The following is a 25,722-nucleotide window of genomic DNA, read 5'->3' on the forward strand; positions in this document are numbered from 1 at the left end:
AACATCTGCTTCAAAAGTCTACGGGGAGAGAAAGAGAGAGACGGCACCCGGCAGACACGGGGAGGTTTTGTCATCATTTATTTGTGAAGTTAAAAACGAGCGATAAAAAGTAAAAACTGCCATACAATTTTTTGTTTGTTTTGTTCTCAACTGTTTTCAGTTTCAGTGTCCTCTTGAACCGATGAAACACGACAGACCAGTCCTGGGGGTGGGGGGGGCGGGAGGGGTGGGCGGCAGGGGAGCTGGGCTGGGGTGGAAGGAAGAGCGAGAGGAGGAGCAGAGAGGCTGAGTGCGGGGCTGCCTGACGCGGGGCGGGGTTCCTGCAATACCAATACCTGGTCCATGGAATGTTCCAACTCTAACTAAAAAAAAGAAATAGCAAGAGTGACTTTTTTTTCCTTTTTAAAAGTTTATTTTAAAAACATGAAGAGGGCCAAGGGTGGTAGTAGGGAGTGAACGAATTGCTTTCTCCTGAAAGAGGCAGTGTCAGGAACGCTGGGGTGGGGCGGGGGGGGGGGATGATAGAGATTTTTTAATATATATATATATAATTTTATAGGTTTTGTTTTGCTTTTTAATTTTTTTTTTTTTTGCAGAGATTTAGTTCTCGCTATCTTCTATGGCTGGCTCAACATGAAAGATCCCAATTTTGAAAGAAAAAAAGCATGTGAGACACACAGAATGAGCGAGAGAGCGAGAGAGCGAGAGCCCGGCACCGCCTGTGCTGCAACCTCCAAGCCACTCACAGCGAGGGCTCCCCAAGCACACCCCCTTGGCAGCCATCGCTCTCTCGACAAACAAACGGAAGAAAAACAAACAAAAAGCCCCCAAACAGAACAAAATGGAAAAAAAATAATAATAGATTTTCACAGATGAAGAAGTTCACATTCATTCGATTCATTGAGCCTGCGGAGAGGGAAGAGATAGGAATTGGTCACTACAGGAGGGGAGGCGGGAGACTGGGGGACGGGGGCGGGGAGGGGGCCAGGAAGCCCCTCTCCCGAGCCTGTGGCGAGCGCAGGCCGAAGGATGTGTCTGTAGCTGTCTAGTCAGTGCTCCGGGGCTCGGCTGAAGTCAGACTGGCTCCCTGATGGAGGAGAGAGTGACACAAAGGAAGGAGAAGAAGCAGGGAGAGAGGGAGGGAGGGGGAGAGAGGGGGAGGGAGAGGGAGGGAGGAGGGGGGAGGGGGAGGGAGAGAGAGAGAGAGAGAGAGAGAGAGAGAGAGAGAGAGAGAGAGAGAGAGAGAGAGAGAGAGAGAGAGAGAGAGAGAGAGAGAGAGAGGGCAGGCGGGAAAGAAGCACTCAGGGCTGGGAGCGAGGGAGGGGAGGGGAGGGGGGAGGGGCCCTGTCTTCAGGAAGGAGGGCTGGCGGCCCGGCGCATCACAACATGACAGTCAGAGATCACGGTGTCCCCACAACACCCCTGTGAGGTAGGTTGGAAGGTGGCAGCGATCGTCATGCCCACTTCACAGACAAGACCAGGACACAAGGCAGGCACGGGAGCAGAGAGGCCGAGCCTGGGCGGAGCGGGAGGGCCCAGGCCCCTCGGCAACTCCCCACAGCCCACGGGAGGAGCCACGGGAGGAGCCACGGACAGGCCACGGCCAAGCCGCACGGGGCCGCTTGCAGTACACACAGTCACTTGGACACGCGGGGAGAGATCGTGGTTTCAAAAATAAAAGAATCAAAAGAACAAAAACCATGAAAGTAATGCAGAGCGGGGAAAAAATATCCATTTTCTTCCCAAGTGGCCAGATTTTGAGTGAGTGAGTTAGCAGCCAGGATGGCGACCAGCATCTGAGCGGACGGCCTGCCCCCCACCCCCAGGACTACCCACCAGTTCAACAGTTCCTCCTTTTATTTGTTTCGCGCCGTCTCCCCCAGCATCATGACAGCGTTACACAGGAACAAGCGGGCCGGCGGAGGGAGGCCTCTTCGTTTAACCTCTGGACCCAGCACACACTTCCCCCGGCGCGTGGGGACTCCCGGAGACCTCTGGCCACGCGGCCCCCGCTGCAGGCATCAAGGACACACCCCGCAGGGGAAGGGATTTCCGGCGCTACCCACTAAGGCAGGATGGACGGTAGCCGGGGGTTGGAAGGAGAAAGGAGGAGGAGGAGGGTGGCAATTCCCACTTGCCTGCTGCTGTCCCTGCTGTGTGGGTGGAGGCTGGGGGCCGCCAGGACCTGGAGTCTGTCCGTAGTAAGCGGCTTGCTGTCTGTAATATTCGGCCCAGGCGGCACTGTAGTCTGGCTGGGAGCCTGGGGGTGCTCCTGGACCCCCTCCCGTGGCCACTTGAGCTGTGGGGGGGCAGAGGGCGGGTGAGTGTGGCCGGCACGAGGGCGAGCCCGGTCCTGCCCCCCGCGGCCCCGCCGGCTCACCCTGTTTCTTGTAGTACTCCTCCCAGGCCTTCGTGTAGTCCTGCTGCGGGGGCGCGCCGGGCTGCTGGGGCTGCTGGCCTGTGGACACAGGCTCCGAGGTCAGAGCCCAGCCTGGGGACACGGCCACCCACCCGCCCACCGCTCGCTGGCTGACCCAAGCCCCCGCCGTGGCCCAGGCACTCACCGATCTTCTTGCAGTCCTCCTCCCACCCACTGCTTGCTGGCTGACCCGATCCCCCGCCGTGGCCCGGGCACTCACCGATCTTCTTGTAGTACTCCTCCCAGGCCTTAGTGTAGTCCGACTGGCCGGCAGGTGGAGGCTGAGGGGGCTCGCCCTGGGTGGGCGGGGCCGCGGGGGCCGGTGCTGGGCCTGGCACGGGGCCTGGGGGCTGCTGGTAGTAGTGTGAGTAGTAGGCGGCCCAGGCGGCGTTGGGGTCTGCGGCGGCAGCTGCGGCTTTATCTGCGGGAGGAGAACGTGTGGGCTGAGCGGTGGCCCGGAAAGCCGGCCCCCTCTCCGCCTGCCCGGGTCGGGTCCTTCCACTTACTCGGGTCGTGAGGAGCAGGCGGCTGCCACTGAGGGTAGGTATTGCCCCAGCCCTGGGGTGGGTACTGGTGAGGAGGGGGCCCTCCAGCACTGCAGGACGAGAACGGGGAACACGCGAGCCAGGTTGCTCCTGGGTCCCCACAGAGGATGGCCACAGCTTGGACGGGGACCCAGAGCACCCCTTGAGTGGCGCTGCGGGTTCCTGGCCCAGGGAAGGGCACGAGATGACCGACGCAAACGCCACAGGCTGTGCTGACTCAAGGAAGTGCAAGTCCCCGAGCGCACCATGCATGGATATACACGTGGGTGGAGACCAGGAGCAACACCTGTGGCATCTTTTAAGAATGTGTCTGTAAACAGGGGGCCAGCAGGGATCATGTCTGGGGCCAAACGCTCAGCACTTCCACGAGGCAGGGCTGGCCATCTCAGCGGAGGGGACGGACACAGGGTCTTCCAGTCTCCCTGCCAGCACAGCCCTACCCCACCCCAAACCCCAGGGAGCCGGCAGGGATACTCACTGAGGGGGAGCCCCGGGTGGCCCCTGATTGAAGGGCCCGGGGTTGAAGGGTCCCATGGGGCCGGCAGGGCCTGGGCCCCCGGGGCCTGGTCCCACTGGGCAGAGGGGACCCTGGAGGAAAGAGAATCGGACAAGTCAGTGGAGGGGGAGAAGGAGCCGGGCCCAGGCTCCCAGAGCCCCTCCCCAGCCCACCTCGATCTTCTCCTCGATGAGCTGCTTGGCGTGGTCGATCTGCTGGGGCGAGCCCCGGATGATGAACAATTTGAAGTTGGGGTCCCCGTTGGGTGGCAGCTGCCGGGAGATCTCTACAAAGGCGCCCGTCTGCTGGTTTATGGCTTTCACGTTCTCGCCACCTGTGGGAGCCACAGGCCGTGAAGGAAGGGTGGGAGGAGAGCGGGGGAGGGATGGGGCCCGTGGAAGGGCTCCTCACCTCGGCCGATGACCAGCCCACACTTGTGAGTGGGAATGGAGAAGGTCATCTCCCCACCGGGAGGGCCCCAGTTGCCTTGGCCTCTTCCTCGACCTCGGCCCCCTGGGGGCATGCCAGGACCCCCTGGAGGGCCCGGGGGACCACTCTGCAGGGCAGGGAGGAGATGGAGGATTAACACAGGAATCCAGCCTGGCCCCTCTGTCCCCACCAGCCCTTCTCAGCACAGCCGACGCCACCCACCCTGAGGCTCTGGAGGAGATCATTGATGATCCTCGCGGCGTGCTCACACCGGTCTGGGGGCCCCATTATGTGAGCTATCTTCTCAGGACCCGTCCCATCATCTGAGGCAGCACCCAGAGAACAGAAACGCAATTATAAGAGAAGCACAACTCCAAACCCCCATAACACCGCCTCTTCAGGGCAGAAGCTGGGCCAGGCTAGGTGTCTGAAATATCTCAGCCTCAAAGTACTGCTTGCCGCCCTCCACGTATTCAGGGGCCGAGAAAGGCCGGCGGGCCCACGTTGCCAGAGAAGGAAACCAACCAGCTAAGGCAGGGTGATGGATGAGGCTTCTTTCTGCATCGGGTATCCCCCAGAACTAACGGATGCACTTGACAGAACTAAGAACTGACAACATCTCTCTCAAAAGCACAGAGGAGTCCCTCCTCCCCACAGACCAGCCACTCAGACACTCTCACTGCAGTTGGCAGGAGCCCAGAGCTGGGGCCGTGCAAGCTAATCCAGCCCAGGGGCCCCGGTGGCTTGGTCAGGAGAGCCCTTGGGCGGGGGAGAGGAAAAAGAGAATTTGACAGGAGAGAAAAACACACTCCCCCCTTCGACTTGGAAAGCCTGCCTGTCACCCACTTTTTCACATGGCTGTCCCACCGGGGGGGAGGCGATGAGGCATGTCCTGGTCTAGGAGTAATGAGGCACTGCAGAGGCTCAACAGGCTAACCCTGGTGCCAAGCTGCCCGCAGTGAACCCCAAGAGTGCTCCTCAGCGGACAGACCTGGTCAACATGTCCACATGCCCAGCGGATGCCCAGCTGGCCCCTGACCTTGTTTAAACTGTATCCGAACACCAGCATCATTCTGGATCTTCTTGATCATCTCTCCACTCCGGCCGATGACCACCCCCACAGAATGCCTGGGCACTGGCACCTGAGGGTGGGTGGGACGCAGGAGAGTCAGCTGGCCTCTGTCCCCAGCCTGCGGCCCTCTGCTGCCCAACACCCCCCACCCTCTGCCCACCCTGGCACTCCATCCACCTGGGGAAGCCTGCACTCACATCGATGCCCCCGCCGATCCGGGATCCATACTCATTCCGGTCCCCGAAGCCACCCTGGTCACGCTCCCGAAGAATGTCCATCACCATCTCACAGGCTTGCTGAAAACACACAAAGCACAGCGCTCACATAAGCACCGCCGCCCCACCGCGTGCCCAGGGGTCACGGGCCTAAGCTAAGGACCAGCACACGTGTGCCGAGCTCTTTATCCGCCGCCCTAAGAGGCACATGTGGTGAGCACCCCCATCTTCTGGAGTTTAGGCCACCTGCTCACGTACAAACGGCCAGGAGGCAGAGTTCAGCAGAGAACAAGTCCTGGGCTGAGTTCAAAGCCAGCGCTCTTGAAAACCTCTCCACTTGCATATGAATCTCCAGCTCACCTGCCTGCCCTCTCTCTGCCCCAGAACCCCTCGCCAGCCCCCAGGGTGCGCTCACCTGTACTTTGTAAGGGTCTCCAATGATCCGGAGCGGTTTGTCCACGTTTGTGTTCTGGGATCCATCTTGGATTAAAATCATCTTCACTCCAGCCCGTTCCTTTACAGCCAAGGTTGAGAGTCAGTGCTGAGCTCTCAAAGGACTCTCTGGGGCGTGTGGGGGGCCAGATGTGATAAGAAAGGATGAAGGACCCTGGCAAAGCGGCTGGGGCAGTGGCGTGCAGACGCACAGCGCCAGGGAGGAACTTTCTTGGGAGGGGAGCGGCCCACTCCCTTACCTGCAGCTGCTTGATCGTCTCTCCACCTTTGCCGATAACCAGGCCGGCCTTCCCCGCGGGGATCATGATCTCCTGCACTGTGCCGTTCTGGCCCCCGTTGGCGTTGTCGTGGAACTGTCCTGGGGGGCCCCCACGACCCCGAGAGACGATGTCATCCAGCATCATCTTCGCTTTCCTGGGAAGGGGAAGAATGGGTGTCATCACCTGAGAGAGGACTGGCCTGGCAGCTCCACCCAGGTCCCAGGGAAGGAGATTCCAACCCACACGGTCTGACAGATGATAAATGGTCCTGTCCTCGGGGGTGGGGCTATTCAGGCCCAGGTTCCCCAGATCTCAGGATTCATGGGAATCGTAGTGTCAGGACAGCCCCCTGGAGAGGGCAAGGCTTGAGAGACATGGTGTGGGAGTCACCCTCAACTTCAAAGGGATCCAGAGGGCTTCTGCCACTCTCCTCGTCAGTGACAGGCCCAGCCAGGGACTTACTGCACAGACTCCGGGGCTCCTGTCAAGGACACGCTGCGCTCGGGTAGGCCACCGCTGTCTGGAGAGAAAAGAAGACAGGGTCAATGCCTTCTTGGGTCTGCAGACACCAAGAGGACTTTCCATGGAGATGAGGAGACCTCCAGAACAATCAGTGGCTACTTCTGCCACCGTGCAGGGGCCTGACAGATCAATCTGCCTCCCCAAACACTTGGGAGGCTGCTCTACACGAGGCCAAGGTCAGGAAGCTTACAATCCAGCAAGGGAGGCAAAACTTTTACAAAAAAGATGAGATGGAAAGCAAGGCAGATTCCAGAAAGTCCCAAACCTGGGCCCTGTCCATCACCACTGATGACGAGCAGCTTCCAGTCAATGAAGGGCACGGGTTAGGCAGGGCGAGCCCTCAGAAAGCCCTGCAAAGCAGGCACTTGCCAAGGAGCAGGCAGAACTGGACTTGAACCCAGGCCTGACCTCAGCTCTTCTTCCTAACGAGCTCCCCTGCCTCACACATTCCCACCTGTTTTCCACCAGGTGTTTAGCTCAGGTGGCAACATGGTCAGAGCAGGGTCTGGGGTGCAGCTCCCTGCACTGCATTCCAGCCCTCCCCACTCACCAGAAAACTGAAGAGAATAAGAGTTGCAGCTACACCTCGAGGCGCCAGAGCCTAGCACATAAAACGTGCTCAATGAACACCAGCCTGTTTCACCTCTATCCAATCACGGCAGTCAGAAGATTATGACAGAAAGCCCAAGAGCACCCCCCCTCCCCCACCCACACCCCAGCCCCGCTCTGCTCAGCTCACCCCAGCCCAGTGCCTGTCCTGGCCCAGATCTGGCTTCCCATACCTGGAGAGATCTGCACTTTGCAGCCCGAATCCTGCTGGATTTTGTTAATCTGTTCGCCTCCTCTGCCAATGACTAGGTGGAGAAAAAGAACAAAAGCAGAGATTGAGGCGGGGAGCCTGGCGCTGAGAAGACTGTGTGAAGGGGGTCCCGGCCCCGCTGATGTTTGGGGGGTGAGGGTGGGGGGGGTGGAGCAGCCAACTTGAGAGCTCCGCCATCCCCCCCGCCAGAGAGGATGGGGACAGAGAGAGCATGAAATGGGCTCTTTCAGACCAGAGGTTCCCGGGCTGCCGGGGGCGCCTGGGAGACTGTCCCAGAGACGGGGGGATAACGGGCATCCCTGATCACGGCTGACCCACACTCACTTAGTCCCACCATGCCATCTGGGACTCTGTACTCTTCTGTCATTGAAGTCCTGCAAAGAGAGATGACGAGAGTCAGCCTCAAGTAGGAGCAAAGTAGGGGGGATGCAAGAGCCAGAGGGCCTCCTGGAGAAAGACCCCCAAAGCCACAGGCCCTGCCTTATATGACATGGGGACCAAGCCCCCACAGGCCCGAGCAGAGTCTGACAATGGCTTGGGGGCTCCCTCGGCCCACAGAAGATCACCCAACCTCTCGGGGCCTCAGTTCCCCTTCTGGGCCACAAGAGGCTTGGTCTGGGGTGGCGTGAACCCCTGGGCCAGTGCAGCTCCACCGACTCAGGGCAAGGAGGAGAACTTGGGCCACTTTCACAAGAAATCTGATGGTGTCATCTGATGTCTATAGATTTTAATTAAAAAAAAAAAACTGGTTTTGTATCTTTTTCATTTCATTCTCCTAGTAAGTTGTTTTTAATGCATTTCACAAAACTTTAGCCAATTGAAAAAAAAAAAAAAGAACAACAGGGTCCTTCACAAAGGATTCTACGTCAGATTCACTGAGGTCATTCTGGGGCGAAAAGGTAAGAAAGACCTTCCTCCCACCCCAACCCCCTGGCTCCTCCAGCTCTCAGGGAACAAGAATCTACGGAAGACAGACGAGAAGGCCAAGGTCAGTCCCCAGCCTTTTCTAGGAGGAGGGAGAGCTGTGCTTCTGACTGTCCCCACTCCAAACAAAGGAAGCAAGAGGATGCAGAGATCCCCCTTCCTCATTACAGCTAACAGCCACAGCCCTGTGCTCTCTGCAGCCCCACAGACAGTAAGTACAAGGGACAAATGAAGCTCCTTCTGCTTTTCATTCCTTTCCCTGGTCGAGCAGCAAGGGAGACAAAGCCCTAAATGATGTGGCCTCAGACAGAGCCCTCCCTCAAGTCAGTACAAAAGGCCAGAGATAGCGAGGAAAGAAATGACATGTTCTCCAAATCACAACTTACCTGGGGGGAGGATGGATGGGTCCGAGCTGAGAACTGATGGCTGCAGAGAGAAAATCCAAAGGAAAGATTGGCCTGGCTCCTCTTTGGGACCCCAAACACTGCCGGCCCCAGGCATTCCTGCCTGCACGAGGGGCAACTAGCACTTATCACAGTGCTTCCCAGCCTTCCTGAGTGAAAGCAATGGAGCCCGCCTCAAAACCACACACACTCTGAGGTTTCTGCCTCAATTCCCAGGCTCTGGGTTCTCTAAAGCTCGTGGACCCCAGAGAAACACCAAGAGCCTCCATGAAGGAGAGGTGTTGTCTGCTCAGTAATTCCAGCTCCCCAATGCTAGAAACCTAAAATCCTGAAGCTGCCCTCTGCCTGTGTCACCCAGTGGACTTACAGTCTCCCTGGGAAGCCAGTTTCTTGCTCTCCGGTTGGTCTGTGAAAAGAAGAGGATGTCAGATGCAGCACCCACCCACCCACCCACAGCTGCCTCAAATTTGATGCTGGTGCCGCATGTCCTGGCAGACAATCGTCCTGTCCCCCAGCCCCCACGGCAGAGCCAGGACAGGGGAGTAGCAGAGATGAACCCCTGAGGGAGGCCAGACTTCATCAATCCCCCGCCCTGGCACTCAGGGATAAGAAGCCCTTTGTAACAGGGGGAAAATTACGGTGGCACCCGAGTCCTTCCGGCTTAGGACCAAACCTGCCTTGGGGAAGTCAGGCTGATCACTGACTTGATACTCTGGGCTGCTCTGGGTCACACTGCATGCCCCGGGGCCAACCACACTGCACTGATGTGGGGCCTCGAGAGAACTGCCAACACTTCCCTAGCTTGGCAGGAGGGGAGGAACAGTCTTGAGAACTCACAGCTTGGACCTGGTCACAATCAATCTGCCCTCCACTCAGCCACCTGATACCTCAGGATAGCAGCGCGAACAAAAAGAGACAACAAAGCTGGGATCGCTGAGGTTTTAAAAGACCAAAATGGCAGCGGGCTCCCCCCACTTTGAACCACATTCAAACAAAGGCACCTCACTCTCTCCCCGCTGCCCCTCCAGCAGGTAGTTACCTCCATCTTCTAACTGTCTCTTTTGGCCTCCAAAACCAAAATCAGGAGTGCTGTTATTCACTGTTGTAGCGGCATCACCTCCAATTTTGGCTGCGATCTAGAAATAAAGTTGTAAGCAGAGAAAAATTACCACCCAAAACCTCCCTCCATGGTGCTTAGATCGACTTCTCTGGTTCATTAAACCCAAAAGGTCTTGTTGTCTGGCCTGGGAGTGGTTTCCCCCAGATTTCGGTGAGAGCCTGTGGGTTAAGACCTTCTAGAAAAAGTTTTTACCCAAGGCCTCAGAGTTCAAGAGTTATTCAGGAATTTCAAAACTCCTTTTTCTCTATGAGATTTGTGCCTAAACTGTTCGTGGCCAGAGTGTAATCCACACTGACTTGTTCTAAGGGTGAAAGGAACAGAAGTTCAGGTGCCAGGGAAGGTCCTCAGGGCCCCTCCTCCAGGGAGAACTTTCAGACATTCACTTGCCCAAGCTCCTGGTCCTCTGGGATGCTGAAGAGCACAATTTTCCTTTATCTCCCTCACCCTCATAATCTTTGCATTTGTTCAACAAATCTTAGGAAAGTTTTTGTTTCAAGGCATCTGAAACCCTCATTTTGACCAAAACAGAAGACCTTTCTCGGAACACATGTTACATTTTAGACACACGAACAAGCAACATCAAGTAAACTCCAACCCAACAAATTTAAGACCAGAGTCGGCTGATAGAATTATTGCAAGTTTTCCAAAGAAACACAGCCATGAGCTGAGGACCTATCTTTTCACCTCTAATACTTTAATAAAAACAAAAAACAAAAAAACCCCACTTTGAGCCAAAGCTCTTGGGATGCCTAGATGAGGCCTTATCCCACTCCAAATGACAGCACCAACTCCCCTTGTTATAGTTGCTTCTCAATCAAGACAGTTTGGGGACAACCAGATCAAATGCAGCTTAGAACCCTATCCCACCCCAGGGGTGAAAGCCACAGACAATGCTGGGAGGAGAAGAGGGCATTCCCCTAACGGGACCTCCCACTGTGTCCTGGAGGTTTGGGGACAATCCTGAGTGAGAAAGCACTCAATGGCCTGAGCCCGGTCAGCTTCCTTTCGAAAAGGCAACAAAGTCCTCACTTTCTATGGGCCTCCTCCCCTCAGGCCATGGGGAGGCCGAGAATGGAGCCGGGGAGGTCACACACCAGCATGTGACACCTCCATGGAGTCATCATGCCCCAAAACACAGTGGTGGGACCCTTCCCTTCCCTCCCCAAAAGAGACAGACCATGCTTTCAAGTCACCAGAAGCATCAAAAAGTGCCAGTCCCTAGGCCCACCCTCCCCATTTCAACTAAGTGCTTGGCCACTGCCTGGCAGCCAAAGGGTCCCCTTTCTACTTTCCAGGCTCAAGAGGACTTTTCTTCCCCTCCACCCCGAAGTCCCTCTTTCCTAGGGAGCAAGCAGAAATGGGACCGGGTTGGGGGCAAACAGTGCTTTTTACCCTGATGGGGAAGTGGGGGCACACAGACCTCCCTGGGAAGGCGAGCCCCCTGCTTCCAGGAGTGGAGGATGTCCTAACGGGGGAGGGAAGTCCCCAAAGTGAGTCCCTGCGCTCCAGGTACCCTGCACACCCAGGGGCCGCTCTTGGGTGAACCCCGGACGACCCTTCCCCCTGCAGGGGGTCACCCCCGGAGGGGGCCCCACTCCAGGTGTCTGGGGAGGCCCAGGCCCCCGCCCACCGCCCCACGTGACCCCGCGGCGGCCCCGCCCCCCCGCGACCCCGCGAGCGCACGTGACCCCGCCCCCTCCCCCGCCCGCGCGCGCGCCCCTCAGGCCCGCGGCCTCCTCACCTGGCGGGCCCGCTGCACTGCGTCTGCGAAGGCGTCCTTGCGGATTCCCGGGCCACCCCCGCCGGGCGGCTGCGAGGGGCCCCCGGCTGACCCTCCGCCCGGGCCGCCGCCGCCTGGACCGCCGCCGCCCCGGTCCCCCGCGCCCGGCGGGCCCGGCGGCGGGCCTCCCCCGGCACCCCCGGCTCCTCCGGAGCCCCCGCCCCCGCCGGCGGGTGGCGGCGGCCCGGGCGGGGGTCCTCCCGTGCTGTAGTCCGACATGGCGCGGCGGGGCCGGGCCTGGCGCGGAGGCTGAAGCTGAGGAGGCGGCGGCGGCAGCAGCGGCTCAACGCGGGAACAAGGCCTCGCTCCACACGGCCGCGGAGCACTCTGGGAACCCAGCGGCTGGAAAGACGACGAGGGGGGAGAGGGACGCCCCCTCCCGACGCCGGCTTGACGGACGGCGCCGCCGGGCCAATGGAAGGCGGCTGCTGTTCCCGGGACACCAATCACGGGCTCTGGAGGCGAGCGGCCAATCGGAGTGCCGCGAGGGGCAGTGGGCGGGAGGCGCCGCGAGATCGACAGCTTTCCGAGGCAGTGGGCTGCGGGCTGCCGGCGCTGGGAGGGCAAATCGAGGAGATCCGAGAAGACCCGAGGCCCAATGAAGCGGGAGTTCCAGAATCGGTGGGCGGCTTCAGAACCGGATTGATGGCTCGGAAGAGTCAAGTGGACAGGAAGGAGGGATCTGGCGAAAGGCTTCTTTGAACGGCCGGGCGGGCGTCCGGCGAGATAGTCGTCTACGCAAGCCAATGAGTACACATGGAAGGAGGTTTTTATAGAGATTGGCAATCAACGTATCCAGTCTCTGACGAGATCTGTGTGACGCGCTTGCGTTTGGACTGAATTACTTTCGGTCTTAACCAGAATCCTTTTCTAGTCCTGTCTTCCAAGCCAATGGTTGAGTGGCGGGGGCGGGCGCAAAGTGACTGACACCTCTCCGAGCAAATGGCAATGAAGGAAATAAAGGTGCTTCGTTTTGGTGGGAGCCAGTGGAAGCGCAGCTGCATTGGGGCGGAGCCGGCCACCAGACGGCGGGAGGGGATTAGCCGTAGCCGGAGTGAATGGCAGCCGACGTGGGCATTGGCGACCGGCTGCCGGAATTCAGGCCTGACGTCTGGGTTAGCGCCCCAGGAACCTGGCTGGGTAGGCCATGCACGTGGCCTGCTTGAGGCCTTGGAGACGGGTGCTTCCGGGGGTGGGGTGGCCCCAAAGCAAGAGGAAATCGAGGGATCCACTGTACCCCCTCTCCTCTCTCCACCCAGGGATCTAGAGCCCCCACTTCTCTTCCAGCACTCACGGAACCAGCTCTCCTCCCGAACTCAAGGGTCTAGGGCCTTTGGTTTCCTCCCAGGACCGAGGGATCCCAGACTCTAATTCCACACCCCACATCCGCTTCACATAAGGTCTTTGGATCCGAGCTCCAAGCTCTGATCCTAGGCCCTCATTTTCTCTCCTAGACCTAGGCTTCTTCCAGGCTTCCAATTCCCATTCAGGACTGAGGGGCCCAAGGTACCCATCCCCTCTCCAGGACCCAGGGATCCAGATACCCAGCTCCTTCTTAGACCCAGGGTATTCCAGGTTCCCAGCTTACCCACTGGACCCAGGTATACCGGGTCCCCAGGTCTTATCCTAGACCCAGGATTCCAGGTCCCTAGCTCACTTCCTGGAACCAAGGATTCCAGGTCCCTAGCTTTCTTGCTGGACCCAGGGAGTCCTAGTTCTGTCCTAGACCCAGAGATTCCAGATAACCAGCTCCTCTCTTGGACCAAGGTATAACAGATCCCCAGTTGCCCTCCTGGACCCAGGTATCCCAGACACGTCCAGCAGAAATCATCACTTTATTCCTGGTTGTCTCCACATTCACCCTTTTGCCCTGGAACAAGGACAAGTCACAGCGAGTCAGACTGGAGTCCAAACTAGTCCCAGGCTGCACCCTGGAGAGGAGGCTCCAGGAATCTTTTTTTTTTTTAAGTTATTTATTTAATTTATTATTATTTTTGGCTGCGTTGGGTCTTTGTTGCTGCACACAGGCTTTCTCTAGTTGCAGTGAGCGGGGGCTACTCTTCGTTGTGGTGCCCGGGCTTCTCATTGCGGTGGCTTCTCTTGTTGCAGAGCACGGGCTCTAGGCACGCGGGCTTCAGTAGGTGGCACACGGGCTCAGTAGTTGTGGCTCGCGGGTTCTAGAGCACAGGCTCAGTAGTTGTGGCACATGGGCTTAGTTGCTCCATGGCATATGGGATCTTCCTGGACCAGGGATTGAACCCATGTCCCCTGCACTGGCAGGTGGATTCTTAAACTCTGAGCCACCAGGCAAGTCCCTCCAGGAATCTTCTGACCCAGGCCCCCAGCCTGCTTCTGACAAAAACCACCCTGGGTCCCAAGCCTGGAGGGTTCTTTGGGGCCAGGGGACACTGGATCCTCCTGTCCATTTCTGCCCAGGGTATGCCTAGTTCACTGCTTAAACGCCCAGGGTCTTCTTCATGGCTTCGTACACCACGTAGCTGACGCCACCTGCTGGTAACACCTTCAGTAACGTGAGGGGGTCATACCTCGGTACAGCCCCGGGCAGCCCTGCTGGGCCAGGATCTGCCGGAAGACTCCACACATGGTGAGGTTCGAACCCTCCACGGTGTCTGCGGGGACAGAGGCAAGCTCAGAGCCTGGGCCAGAGATGACTGGGCATTCTGGTGGGGGGCGCGGGCTGGAAAGTTGGGGGGGTCAGTGAAGCCAGGAGCAAGGGGTCTGGGTGTCAGTTGGAAAGAAGTTTGGAAGACTTTTAGAGGAAATTGGTCAGTTTGGGGAGAGTGAGGGGCAGGAATTTTCAGATTGTTGTAGGGAACATCTTAGAAAACATTCCAGTTTCTAAGATCTGCTAGAGATTTGGGGATTGTGCTAAGGGATAGTTTGGGGACATTTTCAAGATCAGGGTGCTGGGCTAAGGACCTGTTTGAGGATTTGTTTAGGGGTTTGAGAGCCCCTTTGGGGGGTGGTCACATCTGGGGAGTTCCCAGGATACTGCAGCAGGTGGTTATGAGTTTGGGGATGTCTCAGAGTCAGATTTGGCAAATTTAGAAACGGTTTGACTTCTGGAGTCAATTGAGGGCTGGGTCCGATGTGGAGAAGTTGGGAGGTCATTTGGGGAGTATATGTCTTGAGGTCAGTATGGGGGCCTGAGTCACATTCAAGGAGGTTTGTGGGAGTCATTTGGGAGCTGGATGTTTGTTTTTGTTTTTGCGGTACGCGGGCCTCTCACTGCTGTGGCCTCTCCCGCCGCAGAGCGCAGGCTCCGGACGCGCTGGCTCAGCGGCCATGGCTCACGGGCCCAGCCACTCCACGGCATGTGGGATCCTCCCAGACCGGGGCACGAACACGTGTCCCCTGCATCAGCAGGCGGACTCCCAACCACTGCGCCACCAGGGAAGCCCTGGATGTTAGTTTTAGTGATGTGCAGGGTTAATTGAAGGGCTGAGATCAGATTTGGGGGTGAGTGTAAGTTTTGGTGGATTCAGGGGTCAGCAGAGGTGGCCAGGATCAGATATGGAGAGTTTAGGAGTCAGTTTGGGGCAGGGATGAGAAAGTTCAGAGAGCAGAGGCAAGGTGGGGAGGGGCATGCGAGGTCGCCTCTAGGGCCAGGCTGACCTTGGGCTTGCATCCTGGTGCGCACCGAATTCAGTGGGTAACTGGCCATCTGGCCACAGGTTGTGGACAGTGTCACGGACGACAGACTGACCAGGCCACTGGGGTCCTCCATATCCCTCCCTGATTTCAGCCAGAGGCACCTGAGCATCTACAAGAGAAAAAGGACAGGAGAGGGACTTCCCTGGTGGGCCAGTGGTTAGGACCCCATACTTCCACTGTAGCGGCACGGGTTCGATCCCTGGTCAGGGAACTAAGGTCCCACATGCCACGTGGCCAAAAAAAAAAAAAAAAGAAGAAGAAAAGGCCAGGAGGAAGCTCTCTAAAGGCCTGGGTTCACGCCGCCCCTGACACCCCCCTCTGTGGGACCCACACCTCGTAGACAGCCAGGTCGGTGCAGGTGTAGGGAATGATGCCAAGCATCAGGTAGCCGCGGTAAAGGACACGGGTGCCCTCCTGCTCCACGATATGCCTGGCGCAGTCCAGCAGCCCTTGTACTGGCCAGTCTGGCACAGGGTCAGCCATGTCTTCAGCACCTGGGGAGGATGAGGAGTGAGGTGGCTTGTTTGATCTAATCCTCTCAGTGACCCCCAACTATGGCCACATGTCCCCATCTACACAGAAGGAAACTGCTCAGGAACGCACACAGCTGAGTTTCAAACTCAGATGCCTCGGCCTGTATGTGCTCTCAGCCCAAGAGGGTGAGGAAGGGACTTCCCTGGCGGTCCGGTGGTTAAGCTTCCGCACTTCCACCGCAGGGGACGCGGGTTCGATCCCTGGTCGGGGAACTAAGATCCCGCAGGCCGCGTGGTGTGGTCAAAAAATTAAAACAAAGGGTGAGGGAAGAGATGTGAGCCGGGTGGGGTCTGCCGCAGCTCTGCCCTAACGCCAGCCAACTGTAGTGCCATGCAAGTGTGGACCCCAGGTAGCCAGATCTGCCAATTTTCTGAAAGAAGCCAGTTACTGGAATTTTTATGAAATGCCCCAATATCAAAATATTGGCAGCTCTACAATTGTGCAAAAGACAGCACACCGAGTGTGGTAGGCAAAATTCTAAGGTGGTCCCCAAGATTTCCATCCCCCGATAGCATCATCTATTTAATGCCCTCCCTCCTGCCCTTGAGCTACTGAAGCCCGCATGCCTAGAGACCTGTGAATGTGATGGGCTGTCACTCCCCTCGGTCAGGTTACATGATATGACAAAGCTGAAGGGATTTTGCAGATGTAATAAAGCCCCTAACCAGTTAAGTTAATCAAGAGAAATCGTCCTGGGTGGGCCTGACCCAATCAGGAGAGCCCTTTAAAAGAGAGTCTATTGCCGGAGAGAGAAGGCGTCAGAGAGATTGGAAGCATCAGAAACACTCTTGGGTTGTGTCTTTTCTTTTTTTTTATGCCGTGCCACAGCTTGCAGGATCTTAGTTCCAGGGATCAAACCTGGCCCTTGGCAGTGAAAGTGCAGAGTTCTAACCACTGGACCATCAGGGAATTCCCTCAGGTTGGTCTCAAACAAGCAAACTGTTATGGAGAGGATCACATGGCAGGAAACAGTGGGTGGCCTCCAGGAGCTGAGGACCTCGGTCCTACAATCATAAGAAAATGAATCCCACCAACAACCAGGGAGTTTCGCAGAGGACTGCAAGCCTCAGATGGGTTCATTGGTAGCCCAATTGACACCTTGATTTCCACCTGATCAAACGCTGAGCAGAGGACCCGATTAGCCAGTGCCCAGACGTGACCCACAGAAACAATGAGATAATAAATCTGTATCATTTTAAGCTACTGAGTGCAGTAATTTCTTATGCAACAATCAAAACCAAAAACACTTCACAGATGCAAACTATTGTATACAGAATGGATAAACAGTAAGGTCCTGCTGTATATAGCACAGGGCACTATATTCAATGTCCTGTGATAAACCATAATGGAAAAGAATATATATATATAAAAGAATGGGGACTTCCCTGGTGGCGCAGTGGTTAAGAATCCGCCTGCCAATGCAGGGGACACGGGTTCAATCCCTGGTCCAGGAAGATCCCACATGCTGTGGAGCAACTAAGCCCGTGCACCACAACTACTGAAGCCCACACGCCTAGAGCCCATGCTCCGTAACGAGAAGACAGTGAGAAGCCCGTGCACCGCAACAAAGAGTAGCCCCCTCTCGCGGCAACTAGAGAAAGCCCATGCTCAGCAATGAAGACCCAAAGCAGCCAAAAAAAAAACAAAAACAGAAAGAAACAACCAGACAAGGGCAAGAATTATGTGGAGAAAACTTTAAAAGACCATTAAAGGGCAAAAAAGGAGACTTGAACAAATTGAAATGTTCTCGGATATGTAGAACCGATATCATGTGGATGGCAATAATCTCTAAACTCAACTACGAATTGAACATCATGCCAGTAAAAAACAAATACCAGTAGGTGATTTTGTGTTCTGAACGAGGTGCATTGCTTCTGAAGTTTGAATGGAAAAACTCAACAGAGAATAGCTTGGAAAACTGATAAAGAAGAGAAGGGATGGAAAATAATAAGACATAATATCAAGTCTCAAAAATTAAACACGGGGCTGGGACTTCCCTTGTGGTCCAGTGGTTAAGACTCCACGCTTCCAGTGCAGTGGGTGCGGGTTCAATCCCTGGTCGGGGAATTAAGATCCCACATGCCACGTGGTGCAGCCAAAAAAAGAAAAAATGGTGGGGCAAAACTTCATAGACAGGGCTTCCCTGGTGGCGCAGTGGTTGAGAGTGCGCCTGCCGATGCAGGGGACACGGGTTCGTGCCCCGGTCCGGGAAGATCCCACATGCCGCGGAGCGGCTGGGCCCGTGAGCCATGGCCACTGAGCCTGCGCGTCCGGAGCCTGTGCTCCGCAACGGGAGAGGCCACAACGGTGAGAGGCCTGTGTACCGCAAAAAAAAAAAAAAAACAAACAAAACTACATAGACAGTAACATGATCAGTGGTCCCCAAGGACTGGGGGAAGGAGGGAGGGGTTAATAGGTGTAGTACAGAGACTTTTTACGGCCGTGAAATTATTCTGTGTGATGCTATTATGGTGACTACTTGTCAAAACCCATAGCAAGTACAACATAAAGGGTGAACCCTGATGTCAACTCTGGGCTTTGGTTAATAATAATGTATCAATATTGGCTCATCAATTGTAACCAAAGTACAACCGAAATGCAAGATGTTAATGATAGCGGAAACTCTGTATGTGCGAGAGGTATATGGAAACACTCTGTACATTCTGCTCAATTTTTCTGTAAACCTAAAACTGTGCCACAAAATAAAGTCTATTCATTAAAAAAAAAATTAAAAGATAGTAGTGCATGAAGAGACCCCAGAGCGACAAGAAGAGAAAGGTCAGAAATAAACCCAAATATATACAAATATAGGTAATTTACCCAATTTAGTAAATTACAATGATGGCGTCTTGGGTCATTGCTGGGGGAAAGGAGAGGACCCATTCAGTAAATAGTGTTGAGGTCAGCAGGTAGCCATCCGGAATACAAGTTTGATACGTATCTTACATGAAGAAGGAGAGGAGGAAGAGGGGGAGGGGGAGGGGGAGGGGAAGGAGGAAGCAGCAGCAGCTACCACCTCATCATGTTTCATCTTCTACGGGGCAGATATTCTCTTACCTCCATGGGGTCGATGAGCATCTGGGAAGTGGCCACAGCCAGGGAGCTGGCAAGGAGTCATTCCTGAAAGGGTGGTGACTCATGCACTCCGCAGAAGTAATTCTTTTTTTTTTTTTTTTTTTTTTTTAAACATCTTTATTGGGGTATAATTGCTTTACAATGGTGTGTTAGTTTCTGCTTTACAACAAAGTGAATCAGCTATACATATACATATGTTCCCATATGTCTTCCCTCTTGCGTCTCCCTCCCTCCCACTCTCCCCATCCCACCCTTCCAGGCTGTCACAAAGCACCGAGCTAATATCCCTGTGCCTTGCGGCTGCTTCCCCCCAGCTATCTACCTTACTACGTTTGTTAGTGTGTATATGTCCATGACTCTCTCTCGCCCTGTCAAAACTCACCCTTCCCCCTCCCCATATCCTTAAGTCCGTTCTCCAGTAGGTCTGCGTCTTTATTCCTATCTTACCCCTAGGTTCTTCATGACATTTTTTTCCCTTAAATTCCATATATATGTGTTAGCATACGGTATTTGTCTTTTTCTTTCTGACTTACTTCACTCTGTATGACAGATTCTAGGTCTATCCATCTCATTACAAATAGCTCAATTTCATTTCTTTTTAAGGCTGAGTAATATTCCATTGTGTATATGTGCCACATCTTCTTTATCCATTCATCCGATGATGGGCGCTTAGGTTGTTTCCATGTCCTGGCTATTGTAAATAGAGCTGCAATGAACATTTTGGTACATGACTCTCTTTGAATTTTGGTTTTCTCAGGGTATATGCCAAGTAGTGGGATTGCTGGGTCATATGGTAATTCTATTTGTAGTTTTTTAAGGAACCTCCATACTGTTCTCCACAGTGGCTGAACCAATTCACATTCCCACCAGCAGTGCAAGAGTGTCCCCTTTTCTCCACACCCTCTCCAGCATTTATTGTTTCTTGATTTTTTGATGATGGCCATTCTGACTGGTGTGAGATGATATCTCATTGTAGTTTTGATTTGCATTTCTCTAATGATTAGTGATGTTGAGCATTCTTTCATGTGTTTGTTAGCATTCTGTATATCTTCTTTGGAGAAATGTCTATTTAGGTCTTCTGCCCATTTTTGGATGGGGTTGTTTGTTTTTTTGTTATTGAGCTAGAAGTAATTCTTAACACTGGGACAGGAGAGAGGAAAATGAGAGAATAACTAACCTTCCTTCCTTCCTGAAGCTCATCCAGGGGAAGAGGTCTGGGACCCGGAGGATGAACATATGTCTTGGATAAGGATCTGGGCCTTGGGGGTCGTGGGTACAGGAGAGGTGAGGGCTTGAGGGTGGGGATGGGAAAAGCAGACCATCCCCCCACCTGTTCAAAGACAGAGAACTTGATGGCATACTCCGGGGCGATCTTGAGTACGTTGATACCATTGCCCCTCCATAGCAAGCAGACACCACCACCCCCACCCCCACCCCGCCTCCTGGACCATGCTCCGTATACCTCCCAGCAAATTCATGAAATTTGTCTTGGAGGAGTAGACCTGGGGATACGGAGGCCCCTGGCCCTCTGAGGAAACCTCCACCCCATCTCCATCTCCATCCCAGCCTGGAGCTCAACCTCTCCTGTCTCCAGCTGCCCAACTCCAAACCTACCCGCTCCCATCCCCATTCCTTCTTCAATGCCTTCCTTCACTAGTCGTAGAATTCTCTAAAACGACCCAGACCCAAACCCAACACCTACTCACATTCCCATCTCATCCCTCATCTTCTCCTCCTCTCCAGTCCTATTTTGTCTTCAAAGACCCCATCCCCAGTTCTCTGATCCCCACCCCATCCTTGTCCCTGGTACCATCCTCTCAACTCCAACCCCTTTCCCCACCCCACCCTGGTACCTGTTTCCGGTTACACCCTCACCCCCATCCTGAACTCCATCAGCTCCACTTCCGCCCATCCCCATCCCAGCAGCTCCAGCGCCATGTTCCCCATGCACCTGCATGTACACCTTGGCACAGTCCAGAGGGGCCGTGCCCAGGTGAGACACCGCCCCAGCCATGGCTCCCGAGAGGAGAAACTTCCACAAGGCTCCCTGATTATCTACCTCCACGATAGCCATGGGGACCATCAGCCGCTCTCCAGTGTCCAGCACCTGCAGGACAGACCCGGCTCCCACCCCCACTCAGCCAGGCTGGAGCTCCTTCCCCAGACACATCTCCAGAACCCCCTCCCAGTCCAAGGCCTACCCGGTCCCCACTGCTTCAAGGTGGCATTCCATCCAGGTCTGCTGGGAGAGGAGCGGGCCATGCAGGGGTGTGGGCAGCGTAGCCTTCTCCCCCTGCAGTCCTGGCTGGAGGTTCTGGGAGGCCCATGGTGCCCAAACTCCGCTGCTGTGTTGGGAGATACTCCGGTTTGCTTTCAGGCACATGCCCAAACACGTACCCATATACATGGGTACAGCCCAGGTTCAAGGAGCGGGGTGAGTTTTGGTGAGTAAGGACTTGACCCTCTTAAACAGGGTCTGGACCCTCGAGCAAGCCTTCTGACCTTCCTCAGGTTGGGCTCCCATGGCAGCTGGAGGGTCAGGACACTTAGGTTCAAATGCCTGGTGAGAAGTTTGCCCATCCAGCAACCATGTGGGAGGGACGCCTTGTAAATTTGGGTCCCAGGGGATGATGAGGTTACAAAGGCCCTTGTGAGCTCACTGCATATGAGACCGAGTGAGTGTCTCCCCGCCCACGAAAGGTCCACATCCCAACCCCTCTAAACATGTGAACGTGAAACATTACATGGCAAGGGGGAGGGGGTGGATTAAATTTGCAGGTAGAATTCAGGTTCCTAATCAGCTGATGGGGAGATGGAAAGGTTGTTCTGGATTAACCACAGGGGCTCAATGTAATCTCACGAGTCCTTCAACAGGGAAGAGGGAGGCAGAACCATCAGTGTTAGAGGGACTGGTTGTGAGAAAGATTCCACTGGCCACTGCTGGCTTTGAGGATGGAGGAGGGGGCCACGAGCCATGGAATGCAGGTGGCCTTTAGAAGCTGGAAAAGACCAGTTAGCAGATTCTCCCCTGGAGCTTCCAGAAGGAGCCAGCCCTGCTGACAGCTAGATTGTAGCCCAGTGAGATCCGTGTCAGGCTTCTGACCTCCACAATAATATTTTAAGCCACCAAGTTTGTGTTCCTTTGTTACAACAGCCATAGGAAACTAACAAACTATGTATCGTTGTCATGGCAAGAGGAGGTGGAAGTGGGGGAGAATGGGAAGGCTCTGGAGCTCTGGGAGAGAGAGACACAGTTAGTCCCCGAAGTAAGACAGGCATAGGTTTGGAGTCAGATGGACCTGAGTTTGAATCCTAACTCAGACACTTCTTGCTGTGTGACCTTGGGGTACCTGCTTTTTTTTTTTAAAGAATCATCTTTTTTTTTTTTTTTTTAATTTATTTATCTTTGGCTCCGTTGGGTCTTTGTTGCTGCACGCGGACTTTCTCTAGTTGCGGGGAGCGGGGGCTACTCTTCGTTGCGGTGCGCGGGCTTCTCATTGCGGCGGCTTCTCTTGTTGCGCAGCACGGGCTCTAGGGCGCGCAGGCTTCAGTAGTTGTGGCTCGCGGGCTCTAGAGCGCAGGCTCAGTAGTTGTGGCGCACGGGCTTAGTTGCTCCGTGGCATGTGAGATCTTCCCGGACCAGGGCTCGAACCCGTGTCCCCCGCATTGGCAGGCGGACTCTTAACCACTGCGCCACCAGGGAAGTCCCGGGGTACCTGCTTTACTTCTCTGAGCTTCAGTTTCCCCAGCTGGAAATTGGAAGTAATGAGTAACTCTACCAAATAGCGTTGTCATAGGATCCAATGAGAGTCTTTGTTGGGAGCATCTCCATCCTCAAAGTTGTTTGATCAAAACCCTTGAGGTCATCCTTGATTCCTCCCTTTCTCTCTTACACACAGTCTGTCACTAAATCCTGTGGGCTTAACCTTCAAAGTATATCCAGAATTTGGCTGCTTCTTACCATGTACGTGGCCACCACCCTGGTCCAGCCCCATCGTCGCTCACATGGACCAGTGCAGTGGCCATCACCCAAGTTCCCCCAGCTCCTGCCCTCGCCCTTCATAGTCTGTCCTCCCCTCAGCAGCCATCAGAGGGCGCCTGTGAGCACCTGAGTCAGGTCCCGCCCTTCTCTGCCCACAGCCCTGTAGGCTCCACCTCCCGTGGGTAAAAGCCCCAGTTCTCCCCTTGGCCCAGAAGGCCCTGCAGGACCTGCCCTGTCCTCTCTCTGTCCTCACCTCCTCCTTCTCTCCCCATCACTCACGCTGGCCTCATGGGCCTCCTTGTTGTTCCTCCAACACACCCAGGCACGGTACTACCCCAGGACCTTTACACTGGCTGTTTACTCTGTCTTACGTGCTGTTTCCCTAGACATCCCCATGACTCCTTTTTTTATTTTTTATTTTTGGCCATGCTGCGTGAATTGTGGGATCTTAGTTCCCCAAAAAGGGATGGAACCCAGGCCATGGCAGTGAAGGCACCAAGTCCTAACCACTGGACCACCAGGGAATTCCCAAATCTTTTTTTTTTAAACCATCTTTAAATCTTTCTCCAAGCATCACCTTCTCCCTGACGCCTTCTCTGACCACCCTACTTAAAATTTAAACTCAATCCTGCAGTATTTCTCATCCCCCTTCCCTTCTTTGTTTTTCTCTGTAACACTTTTACTATCTACACTGCTACATATTCACTCACTTGTGTTACTTCTTCATCTCTCCCCACTGGAATATAGGGTCTATGAGAGCAGAGATCTTTGTTTGTTTCATTCACTTCTGCATCCCATGTCCAGAACTGGATCTGGCATAAAGTAAGTGTTCAGCACATATATACATTAAGGGGGGCTTAGCACAGAGTGAGGGTACATAGTACTTGCTTAATAAATGTAAGTTCTTTTCTCTTTAAAGATGTCAGTGGACATCTTTAAAGTGTGGGTGGGGAAACTGAGGCTTAGAAAGGGGAAAGCAGCCTGTCTGATGTCACACTGCATGTCAGCAGAGCCTCCTAAATCCCAAACACAGTGTAACAGTTTAAAAGAATGTGGACAATGTATAACAGCAACTGACATAATGTTTAGGTCAACTACACTGCAAAAACAAACAAATGCATAGAAAAAGAGATCAGATTCTTGGTTACCAGAGGCAGGGAGTGGGAAGAGTGGGAATTGGGTGAACGTGGTCAAAAGGTACAAACTTCCAATTATAAGATAAATAAGTATGAAGGATGTAATGTACACATGATAAATATAGTTAACACAGCTGTATGCTGTATATGAAAGAGAGTAAATCCTGAGTTCTCAAGAAACATTTTTTTCTATTTCTTTAATTTTTAATGAGATAATTTTTAATATAAGATGATGGATATTCACTAAACTTATTGTGATAATCAATTCATTATGCGTGTAAATCAAATCATTATGTTGCACACCTTAAACTTTTACAGTGCTGTATGTCAATTATATCTCAACAAAACTGGAAGAAAAAAAAGAGTGTGGACAAGAAAATGAATGTTAACAGGCACAATTAAATAAAATGAAGTGGTAATACTCAGTGCTGGCATGGCTGCATTAAAACTGGTAATGCTAATTCCTTGTTGGTGGCTGTGTATATTGCATACAATTTTTCCAGTGACATGACCCTGAGATAGTCATATCCTTTGACCCAGAAATCCCACTTCTGGGCATTGATCATTAATTCAAAGGAAGTAGAAATACAAAATAGTTAGCAAGGTTTGATCCCTTATCTGGGTGTGTGAAAAATCATATCTCTGTATGTGTATATGTATCAGTTAGCTACTGCTGCATAACAAATAACCCCCCTCCCCAAACATAGCAGCTTAAAACATGAACAAGATGGTAGCTTCAATGTCTTTTTTTTCTTTTCTTTTCTTTTTTTTTTTTTGCGGTACGTGGGCCTCTCACTGTTGTGGCCTCTCCCGTTGCGGAGCACAGGCTCCGGATGCGGAGGCTCAGCGGCCATGGCTCACGGGCCTAGCCGCTCCGCAGCGTGTGGGATCTTCCCGGACCGGGGCACGAACCCGTGTACCCTGCATCGGCAGGCGGACTCTCAACCACTGCGCCACCAGGGAAGCCCTCAATGTCTTTTATAACCTAATTCTGGAAGTAATATACCATCACTTCTGCTGTATTCCCTTGGTCCTACAGACCTGCCTTGGTACAATGACAGAGGAGATTACACAAGAATGTGAACACCAAGAGTCAAAGATCATAGGGGGACATCTTAGAGAATGACTCTCACAGTCCACATAGGAAAAAGTTTGATCACGTGAAGACAGGCAGAAATTGGAATGATGGGTCTAACATCCAAGAACACCAAGGGGTGCGGGCAGCCACCAGAAGTTAGGAACAGGCACGAACAGATCCTTGCCTGGAGTCTTCAGAGGGAAAATGGCCCTGCCAACACCTTGGTTTTTGACTTCAACCCCCTATAACTGTTAGAGAATAAATTTCTGTTGTCTTTCATTTATGATAGCCAAAAGGTGGAAACAACCCCAGTGTCCATCAACGGATGAATGGATAAACAAAATATGGTCCCTCCATAAAATAGAATATTATTCAGCCTTAAAAATGAAGGAGATTCTGACACCTGCTACAACATGGAGGAAACTTGGGGACATGATGCTCAGTGAAATAAACCAGACACAAAAAGGTAAATACTGCATGATTCCAGTTCTAAGAGGTCCCTTGAGGAGTCACAACCATAGCGACAGCAGGTAGATGGTGGGGGCTAGGGGCTGGGGAGTCAGTGTTTAATGGGGCAGAGTTTCAGTTTGGGGAGATGAGAAAGTCCTGGAGGTGGATGGTGGGGATGGTTGTACGACAATGTGAATAGACTTAATGCCACAAAACTGTACACTTAAAATGGTAAATCTTATGTAACGTGTATTTTACCACAATAGAAAAATATTTTTAAAAATTTTGTTGTTTTAAGCCCCTTGTTCGTGGTAACTTTTTAAGCAGCCCAAG

General features: G+C 53.8%; 2 protein-coding genes across 4 annotated transcripts; both read right to left on the reverse strand.

Moving 5' to 3' along the window:
• Window positions 1-61: 61 nt before the first annotated feature.
• On the reverse strand, window positions 62-12,352 carry KHSRP (KH-type splicing regulatory protein). Of its 3 annotated transcripts, none has more exons than XM_032627676.1 (20): window positions 11,657-12,348; window positions 11,421-11,512; window positions 9,599-9,695; window positions 8,927-8,965; window positions 8,542-8,581; window positions 7,556-7,605; window positions 7,194-7,265; window positions 6,352-6,409; window positions 5,869-6,043; window positions 5,592-5,690; window positions 5,159-5,257; window positions 4,929-5,031; window positions 4,112-4,212; window positions 3,872-4,016; window positions 3,634-3,794; window positions 3,443-3,552; window positions 2,926-3,014; window positions 2,640-2,840; window positions 2,381-2,458; window positions 62-2,299 (listed from the first exon to the last, which is right to left on the reverse strand). In XM_032627676.1, exons 1-20 carry the CDS (start codon window positions 11,676-11,678, stop codon window positions 2,022-2,024), a joined length of 2,109 nt encoding a protein of 702 aa, XP_032483567.1. In that variant the 5' UTR covers window positions 11,679-12,348; the 3' UTR covers window positions 62-2,021. The 3 variants fall into 3 exon arrangements, with proteins under 3 accessions (XP_032483567.1, XP_032483566.1, XP_032483565.1); XM_032627675.1 differs by having other exon boundaries at window positions 62-906; window positions 2,139-2,299; window positions 11,421-11,782; XM_032627674.1 differs by having other exon boundaries at window positions 11,421-12,352.
• A 1,562-nt stretch (window positions 12,353-13,914) lies between these two features.
• SLC25A41 (solute carrier family 25 member 41) lies at window positions 13,915-21,267 on the reverse strand. Its single transcript, XM_032627677.1, is given in 11 exon segments — window positions 13,915-13,992; window positions 13,995-14,089; window positions 15,096-15,243; window positions 15,468-15,580; window positions 15,583-15,628; window positions 18,726-18,827; window positions 20,074-20,163; window positions 20,165-20,245; window positions 20,695-20,867; window positions 21,082-21,168; window positions 21,171-21,267. Coding segments are annotated over 11 exon segments (1,110 nt in total).
• Window positions 21,268-25,722: the final 4,455 nt, after the last annotated feature.

The sequence above is a fragment of the Phocoena sinus genome, chromosome 3 (genome assembly GCF_008692025.1).
Source record: "Phocoena sinus isolate mPhoSin1 chromosome 3, mPhoSin1.pri, whole genome shotgun sequence".
NCBI classification, from domain to species: domain Eukaryota; kingdom Metazoa; phylum Chordata; class Mammalia; order Artiodactyla; family Phocoenidae; genus Phocoena; species Phocoena sinus.